Raw genomic sequence first — 9,499 nt, 5'->3', positions numbered from 1 at the left:
CCCCCCCCCCCCCCCCTCCTCCCAGTTTACTTGTACTTGTCAAAATTGCATGTGATATCCCCCCCTTTTTTTTTAATGACAAGGGAAATCCGCAGCCGCTACCCTTTGGATGCGCAATGCGTAAAACCCCCGCTCCTATGCAATAGCTCGCAAACCACATAGGAAACCACATAGGAGAGGTAACCTGCGAGCTCGACCCAGAAGGCAAACCCCTTGCTTTTGCTGGCGAGGGATTTCGAACTTGAAACCTCCGACATGGAAGTCCCAAGCCCAAACCACTGGGCCACCCCAAAGGGTGTGATATCCCAATTTCTGAACTCATACTATCATTAGTGCCAGTATTAAAATATGAATGCCCTTAATAATCACAGTGGATAAGAAAGAACATCATCTGAAGTCATTAAAGACGGCATACCATATTCCAAATCCAGTCCCATGTGCTGCAAGTGCACATGCAAGCAAGGCAGTTGCATTAACGCAAAACATGATGGAAATATAGTTCTGGAATGCAGGTCTTGCTGCAACGAGAGAAAGATACTAATAGTAAGGATACAATAGTATAAGTTCATAATAGACCCAACATAAATTCATGATATGAAACTCACCTGGCAACCTTTCTCTCCATGTAGATCGATACATAAAAAAGATGAGGCCATATACTCCAGTCAGCAGTAACTTGTGAATAACCCACAAGGCCCATTGTGAGCCATTGTTGCTAACATCAAACAACTGAATACCAAATCCAAATAGGTAGATCCCCTGGGAGAATGAATAGCACGCATCAATACCTCTAGTATGATATAATTCACAAAAATAAGGCGTATGACTTGTAGTAAGGATGAGACACATAAGAAGAGCATGACAGAGGTGCTGAGTGCTGACATGAGTCCCTGATCCTCATAGGACATAAACAATTCAAAAGCAACTGAAATAATTGGGAACTAGGTCATTCATCTAAAAATTCAAAGAGGATATAACCAGCAACATGACATGCCACAGAAACTTCCGACTTTCAACCTCATTTTGTGCCAGATACCTCCTCTTTTTTTAAGAGCTGTTACAACAAAATTAATCATTATAATGCCTCCCCTCTACCAATTTAAGCTTGCGTATGAGGTGATCGTGAACATGGTACCAAAGCATATAAAAATTCTGGTTTCAGAACTCACCACCACCAAATGTAAAGAAACAAAGGTGTTTCGACAGATTACCCAAATAAAATAAAAAATAAGGCCCACATGTCACAGGGCTTGTTAAGACATAATTACATAAATAAAAATGTCTCCCCTCAGACTACTTAAACTTTAAATGAGGTGATCTAGAGAAATCTACCAAGCCCACAGCAGGAAAAGCTACATAGATTTGTTCAGAGAAGGAACAAGGTTTTACTTGAGCACATTATGATGCACAACATTGCATCTGCTGACAAATATAGATGCAGATAATAAAGTATATTTTCATGCAACTAATAAGAAAGCATGAATATATGTTACTTAAGTATTTCTGCTTGTTCTCATTTATACATACACCGTCTTCAAATTGAATAACTAGTTTTGAAGTTTCACAACATTTCCCAACAAATGCATAGAGAACATGAAGAGAAAAATATGACTATGTTTTTTTTTATAGATTTTTCGCCTGTCGCTTATTGCCTCCATAAACATATCCTCCTCAAGTTAAATCTCGCTCATGATTGGGTGACTTTTTTCTTTATCCTTGTTTGACTATCTTCAGATCCAAATTGCAACTTTAACTCCTACTTAGACTGCAAATGTACATTCAACTCTGGCACACCACGACATTGCAAGTTGATATTACGATTAAAGAAGAGATTAAGTTGTATTGACAAGTGACTACTTAAATCTACATAACCTTTTCTGTTATATAAGAAGTTCCATGACTTTCTTTAGGTGAATGGCATTTTCTAACACAGTCTAATGAGGATAGTTTGAATTTCACTATTGAGCCACATGATATTTTATTTTTGAAATATTTTTATAATCGTGATGTCCATGCCAACTAATTAGCTTCCAAATGGGGGGCATGCTTAATTAAAGTAACTTGCAGAAGAGAGGTTTTGACCTATAAAATAGATGATTCTACATGTGCCAGGAAGATCAGGAAACAATAGCACCTATCTCCATTGCAGATTTTAGAGAATGTTTGGAGTTATTCCTAAGCCTTTGTGGTATTACATGGGTGGCGCTCCAGATTTTCCAGTTAAAGTAGCATGTTTGGAATGGGCTGCAACATGGGGGGTATGCTCAACTCAAAATAACTTGCAAAAGAGAGGTTTTGACCTATGTAGTAGATGCTACCTGTATCAAAAAGATCTGTAAACAATTTAGCCTATTTCTCCATTGCAGATTTTCTAGAGAATGTTGGGAGTTATTCCAAAACCTTTATGGTATAACATGGGTGATGCCTCAGAATGTGAAAGGTATAATGGAAGGTTGGCAGCAACAGGTGCTACCAAAAGAGATAAAGCCCACATAGAGAACTATTCCATTGTGCATCTTATGGATAATATTGCTGGAGCAGAACAAGACTTGCTTTGGAGGGCAGAGAACTCACATTTCTATCATTACGATAGATGTTTTCAAAATCTGTACTTTTGGTGTAAAGTGGCTCACTAGATAGTTCAAAACAGTATATGGTATATTCTCCTTCGTAGTGCTTACCAGTTCCCTCTTCCCTTTCCATTCAATATTCCTGTATCATCAACATTGGACACATCGCTTTCTGTGTCCACTCTTCCCTTTCCCAAGCAACTTTTCTATTTTCCCACACTGGACACGTCCCTTTTCCTCATAACATAATAAGAAAATGAACATTTAATCCTCTTTTTCTTCTCCTTCTTACATTATCCTAGCAGAAAAACTATGTGCCTCTAAGCCGTATGAACTTGGCTTTAAGCTATTGCATAAACATGGTAACAGCAGCGTTAAGCAACAAAGAAGTGAAAGTTCGGTGATTAAACAGAACAGGATTGCACCTTTAGAGATATATCTAAACCTACTACAATTGCTGAGATTAGGAAAGTCTGTGTTAGCGCCTCACGTCCACTAGCGTGGTTCCCTTGAAGTAGAAAGGCTATCAAGCTTACTTCGAGAAATAGCATGCCAGATGTTGTGAACAAGGAGATGACATTCCACATCAATTGTTTCCCTGGAGCACACTCCCATGCCTGTGCGAAAAGTGGGTTAAAGAAGATAATGATAGACAGATAAATCAATTTAGCTTAATTACAGGTAGATCTTTAGGCAAATGTGCACCAACCACTACAAATTGGACAGCTGGAAGCATCAATACAAAATCGATATGATACATAGTGTATTTAAATGGAGATATCCTCTTCGTGAGAACCAAAAGAAACATGTTTTTAGAACATAAAATAGAAGCTTTAAGAAAGCAAGAAAGAAGCTCTTTTACATGGTCAAGCCCATAAAGAGAAGCATTTAATGCATTAGGGACCAAAAACAACTCAAAAATTTGTCAATACTCAATACCACACATAATAGGAGGTTGCAGTAAAATAATTCTACATGACCATGCCATAAGCAGGATTTACTAACTTTTCTTTTGTTTCTACGTTTTTGTTTTATTATTCCACAGGAAACACCTCTATATAAGAGTTGTGTTTTTCCAAGTAGAAGGAAGCAGGAACAGACATATTGACAAAGGAGGTTGCCATAAATAAGTCCAGCAAAAGCTGTAATATCCTTCTCTGACAGTTACCAAGTAAGGATGGTCATTGGCACATTTCAAGAAGGATCAATCACATGTTTATGTACATAGCTAGAAACAACTCACTAACCCCTAATTATAGCTAGAAATAAAAATTACATTATGAGTAATAGTAAATGGCGATTGTACTAATTGTTTTTGATGGAACATTGCTTCGCTGCAACTTTATCAGAGAAAAGTAAGACCAATCCCTTGGCGGACGTAGTACCTTAGAAAGTTTTATATTTTCTTTTTCATTATATTCATTTGTGCTAATTTCAAGATGTATGAACATTATTACAGGAAGAACAGATATCAGAACCAAAGATTATATAAAGTTAGTAATAATTAACACTTAACAGGATAACAAATAGATACCTGAAGAGAGCACCAGGCCAAATTGAAGATACTAACAAGCCAGAGAATGGCATAGAGAGCAGCTACTACATGCGATCGACCATTAGAAACCTTCGAGAAGCTTCTCTTGGCTTGGGAAGCCAAATATAAAACAAATAGTACTGACGGAACTATCATCAACACATTATGCCATAAACCGTGGCACTCCACGAACCAACCGCCGCCGCCATCTCCTCCTGCTCCGACCACGGCAGTTGCGGAAGAAGACGGTGATAGCTCCGCCACTATGGATTCAACAGATCTCATCTTCCAATCAATCATCAAAAGCCCTAACTTCAGCTAATCCCTATTATTAATTACAGATACAATAGTAGGTAGAGAATTCTAAATACAATCGGATTCTTTTTTGCGTCGTTTTTTAAACGAAAAAGAAAAGGTCAAACTATTTGGTAGCTAGCAGGACCATTTAATTAATTTTTAAATAAGTTATTCGTATTAGTTAAAAAATAAGTTATATATATCTTTATAATTTAGAAATTTATATAACAATTATATTTTTAATATATGCATAATTTTAATCAGCTCCGCATAATATAATACAATTTTCTCATAATTTATAGTACATATTAATTATATAAATTTTTAAATTGCAAACTAAAATTGATATTCATTTTATATATGAAGAATAATATATTTCTAACTAGTCATCAAATGACTAAACATATTACGGCTCAATAATAGCGAAATTACCGGTTGCGTTATTTTCAATTTTGTTACGAGCCATTGTCAGTTTGTCACTCTATTGCTGATTTGTTTATCACTCTTATTTTTGTAATTATTTGCTTTGTTTCAACATATATGTTATAATTTTTAAAAATATTTGTTCTAAAAAAAAATTATCTAATAAATAAAAGATATATTTTTTCATTTTACCTTTGATATAATTATTTTTTAAAATGAACACTTTAATTAGGAGGTAATAACACACATTTATATAGTAAATATTTAATGAAAAGAGATTAGTATTATGTTAAGACATACTCCGTGTACGTTCATGTTGTCTCACTCATATAAATAAGAATAATAAAATAGCTTTATCTAATATTTTCTTTAAAAGTATGTAAAAGATAAAAGCAATGGAAGGAAATAGTAAAACATGTATGAAAATAATGAATCATATTTGATTTAGCTTGTTTTCTGACGTGACTTTCTGTAGAAAATCAAATATTGAATGAGCTTGAGAGTGTTCAGTTACAAAACACCGGAAACATGCAATAAGTAAAAAATGTGTTAGGAAACAAATGATTGGTAGAGACATATTTAAAGCTAAATCCTAGATAACGCCGTGTGTGAATCATCCACGATGACTCATATTTGCACGTTATTTCCGTTATACGTTGGATTATGCACATTGTTTCCGTTATACATTGAATTATGTAACTTTTGAAAAGGACCCAGATTCCTTAAGACTAGTTACACTTTTGAGTTTATTTTGACTGATCATTGTTCGATTTTTGATCTCATGAAGTCCTAGAACTAGATGAGTTTATGATATCCTCTTGGATCTTCACAACCTGATCTCGAGTCTTTAACAAACAAGATCAACCTTAGCATACTGGTCATGCTCATGTGTTATATTCCATATGTCGTCTTTGCTAAGTCAAAACTAATATGTTCCTATATATATTTATCGCGCGTCACCTTATGACTCGTTCACTTGTTCTATTCAATAATTTTTAATATATCTATGGGAAAATGGTCTGAAAAATACACCAATTTTGACCAAAATTGTTGTTACGATACCAAACTTTATGGAAGACCTTTTACCCTCTGCACTATTTAATAGTGTATTTTAAAGGTATATATGTGCTCACGTGAACACATTACTATTTATAATGATGCAATATTTATGATGTCAACGTGGGCACATATATACCTTTAAAATACACTATTAAATAGTGCAGAGGGATAAAGGGTCCTTTCCAAAATTTGATATCGTAACAACAATTTCGATCAAAATTTAGATATATTTCAGACATTTTTCCATATATAATACAAGAATCTTCTTTTATTTGCATAGGAGCATGAAATATGTTCCACCCCTCATTATTTTCGTGCTAAAACACAACAGTAATTTTAAAAAGTGAAATTCTACCTTAAATATTGTATTCTTAATTAACTAGTAGAGTACTATAAAAGTAAAGAGTTTAAGTTAATAATTTTTTGTCAGTGTTAAACATTCTTTTAATCAAAAGACATTTACATGTCAACCTTTTTCAAAATGTGGGTTTAAAATTTTGAAAATAATTAAATTATGTTACTTGTTTCAATATTTAAAAATGATATGATAATACAGTCATACGTGGATTTAGGATTTAAGTATTACGAATTCAAATTTTTATAGTTCTATGCGTTTCATTGTATTCTTAAAGGTATATGAGTTTTATCTGTCATTTTTGCAATTTTCATAAATTTTTAGTCATAAGTTTATACTCTGCGTTGAAAGTATTGAGTTCAAATGAATTCAATATATTAGGAGAAGCTGAAAGTGAAAGTAAAAGTAAGGAGTGAAATGTTTACTATTATATATAGTTAACTTTTTCTATAAACATAAATGGTAATTAAAACAGCTCAATTATTCGTAAAATTAAAGGTGTAGTGTGATATTACTTCATAGGGAATGAAACATGTGATTAGTAAAAGCAAGTGGATTATGGCTTTCTTCTTCCTCCTCTTCCTCATCATGGAGTTGATGAATTGGGTCAAAACTTGGAGAGTTATTAGCAGTACAGGTAACTGATCCATGCAGTTGATGATGTTGATCAAAAATATTAGTAGTGGAGTTATTGAAATTGTTGATGAGGTTAATATTGTTGTTTGAAATAGAAGAATTGTTTGAGTAACTTGGCTGTAGAATTGCAATATGTTGTTCTTCTTGTTGTTGTGAAATATTGTGATAGGCATTTGCCATTGCATATCTGCTGTTCATTATCTGTGTCTGCACTATTGCTAGCTCTGATTGTAAGGATGCCACCTACAAAAAATAATAATTGTACTAGCTCATGTTAGTTTATTAGATGAGCTTATATAATTTTTCAACGAAGAATATTTGACATTTTTTCACCTGTTGTTGCAAAGCAAGAATGGTTGAGACACAACCATAAACAGGATCCGAGAGCCTAGCTTGAGCTTCATAAGTAATAGTGACCACCGCGTCTTGCCGCCGGTTAGCCGGAATGTGCAACAATAGCTTAGACACATTGCTGGCTCCAAACACCTTGTGCACGGCTGCAAACCGAGCCGCGCCTTGGTCGGAGCCAAAGTAGGGAGCGAAAACGCACCCATTGATGCATTTTCTTCTCAAGAACTTGCATGCACCACAAGGGGCCGTGGAAGCTGGAAGAACGCCTGAGACTTGCTGCTCCACGGCCCCTGAAACACGCTTTCCAGGGCCCTTACGCCGGTCACCATCACTTGATGGCTCATCCATGTGGTGGCTTTTGTTAGATGGAAAGTGAGAATGTGATTTAGTAAGTTGTAATTAGAAGAGAAAGGGTGTTTATAAGAAAAGGAATGAAGAAAGGCACGTAACTCTCGTGAAGGGTTGGCAAAGGTAGAGACGTTAAGGTTGGTGAGAGTACTTGAGAATGGGGGAGTGGAAAAGAGGAATGTAGTACTTCTTGGGTGTGAGGGGCACGTGCAAAGAGAGTGTTGTGCATATGTTCACTACTTTTCTGTTTGGATTGTTGTTACGTATTGTTTCATAACGTAATATGATAATATTATATTATTTAAATAAATATTCGTTCTCCATCATTACTTAATATCACATGTCAATAATTTAAAGGTTAAACCTACAAAATTTTGTGGACGGTTGTGTGTGGGGGAGGGCGGGGGGGGGGGTTTAAGTTTGTTATGATTGGAAGGGCTGTCTGTGAAGGGAGGACACAAGATTTATGCTGCCCGTGGCCTGTGGGAATTGGGAAACCAGACGCATTTAGTTAACATGTAAACAATTACTTTTACTAGTACTCTACTATGTCATGCTTTCTTTGTAGTTGATGCAAGGCTTTGCATAATCAACCTGTGTATAAAAAGATTTCCTTAATTTTATGAGGGTGTATTTGAAGCTCAGATGGAAAATGTATTTTTAAAAAATATATTTAAGAAAGTCCATTGGTATTACGAGTATTTATTTTCTTGTATTCGATATGTAGATGAAAAATAGATGAGTATAATTTAGACAAATAATATAGGGTGTGAGTTGGGGTGGTAGGGATAGCCGGATGGGGGCTACGAGGGGTGGGGCTAGGATGACATGTGTTGTACGGTGGGGAAGACACAATAAATGTCGAATGTCATTCGTCAAACTTTATTTTCCTACCTTTACTTAGTAATTTCCTTATTTTTAAGAAACTTGTTTGCCTATAGAATATACTTTTTGTAAAATTTGTTGACCAATAAATAAATATGGGAAAATCGGAAATCGAAAAACACTTTGTCTTGCACAATAATTATTTGTTGTTTTTTCGTTGCAAGAAAATTATTTAGTCTAGAAATTGATATACACGTGTCGTTTTTTCCTCCAAAATTGAAAAGAATTTATAGAACGTTAAAGAGTATTGGAACTATAATTATTTTGTCCATTTATTATTATCTGCTAGGTCACCAGCAATATTTATCTTCGTAAATCAACTTGTAAGTTTACTTAGGGCCCGTTTGGCCATGCGATATGATATCATGATATGAAATCATGATATGGTATTATGATATGAAATCATGAGATGAAATTGAAGGTTTGTTTGGACATGCGATATGGAATTTTTGTGTTGTATATTTTCTTATAAACAAAAAAATCCCATAAGTTGTAAAGCTATTAAAATAGCCCCAATTGTTTATTCAATCTTATCAAATAAACAAAAATTATAAAATCGCATAATAAATTATTACAAAGTTATTTGTTCTTCAGTTAAATAATTGTTTCATCTAACTTTAATTTAATTAAAAAAAATTGAACATAAATTGTACTTGATATGTTCATATCTCTCAACTACTCTTACAAATAACCTATAAAGTAGAAAAAAAACATACATTAGTGAGTAAATATTAACTTAGAAGTTAAATGCACTAAGATAAAAATTAACAAACATCACTAACTTCTAACTATTTACAAGAAAAATCAATAGTTAAATATTATTGAATAACGAAATTTTAAAAAGTTACCACAAGTTTGAGTCAAAAACACTTCTAATAAAATTTAATCAAAAAAATTATAACTAGTCCACTTGACTAAATATTAATAACTAATTGATCAAATTTTCCTAAGTCCTCAATCAATTGGACTTGATATCCTTCAGTCATGTGAACGAACATTTTGCAAATACTAAGATTAAGAAAGTGCGGCACCGCCAATGAA

The 9,499-nt window shown here is 34.2% G+C and overlaps 3 protein-coding genes across 3 annotated transcripts in view; all 3 read right to left on the bottom strand.

The window, feature by feature from the left end:
- Window positions 1–4,546, bottom strand: part of LOC125846762 (protein CANDIDATE G-PROTEIN COUPLED RECEPTOR 2) — a 5,283-nt gene extending 737 nt beyond the window's left edge. The window contains exons 1-4 of the mRNA XM_049526360.1: window positions 4,105–4,546; window positions 2,996–3,187; window positions 606–759; window positions 416–518 (exon numbers count right to left, since the gene is read on the bottom strand). Of these exons, the coding sequence (XP_049382317.1) occupies window positions 416–518; window positions 606–759; window positions 2,996–3,187; window positions 4,105–4,404 (749 nt within the window). The 5' untranslated portion in view covers window positions 4,405–4,546. The remainder of the gene's footprint in view (window positions 1–415; window positions 519–605; window positions 760–2,995; window positions 3,188–4,104) is intronic.
- Window positions 1–9,499, bottom strand: part of LOC125846751 (vesicle-associated protein 1-1-like) — an 83,057-nt gene that overhangs the window by 11,403 nt on the left and 62,155 nt on the right. The window lies entirely within an intron of this gene.
- LOC125846773 (LOB domain-containing protein 20) lies at window positions 6,749–7,573 on the bottom strand. The gene is made up of 2 exons (XM_049526371.1): window positions 7,208–7,573; window positions 6,749–7,117 (listed from the first exon to the last, which is right to left on the bottom strand). The coding sequence occupies exons 1-2, from the start codon at window positions 7,571–7,573 to the stop codon at window positions 6,755–6,757; spliced, it is 729 nt and encodes a 242-aa protein (XP_049382328.1). The 3' UTR covers window positions 6,749–6,754.

Source organism: Solanum stenotomum, chromosome 1 (genome assembly GCF_019186545.1).
Source record: "Solanum stenotomum isolate F172 chromosome 1, ASM1918654v1, whole genome shotgun sequence".
NCBI lineage: Eukaryota > Viridiplantae > Streptophyta > Magnoliopsida > Solanales > Solanaceae > Solanum > Solanum stenotomum.
The sequence above is the reverse complement of the archived record's forward strand: the minus strand, read 5'-3'. Positions and strand labels throughout refer to the sequence as shown.

What these genes read in the sequence shown, in the direction of transcription:
- LOC125846773 (XM_049526371.1), bottom strand. Translation starts at nt 7,573, where the DNA reads ATGGATGAGCCATCAAGTGATGGTGACCGGCGTAAGGGCCCTGGAAAG. An exon ending in TTCTTGCTTTGCAACAACAG is followed by an intron (nt 7,118 to 7,207) that starts GTGAAAAAATGT and finishes TATTTTTTGTAG; the next exon opens with GTGGCATCCTTACAATCAGA.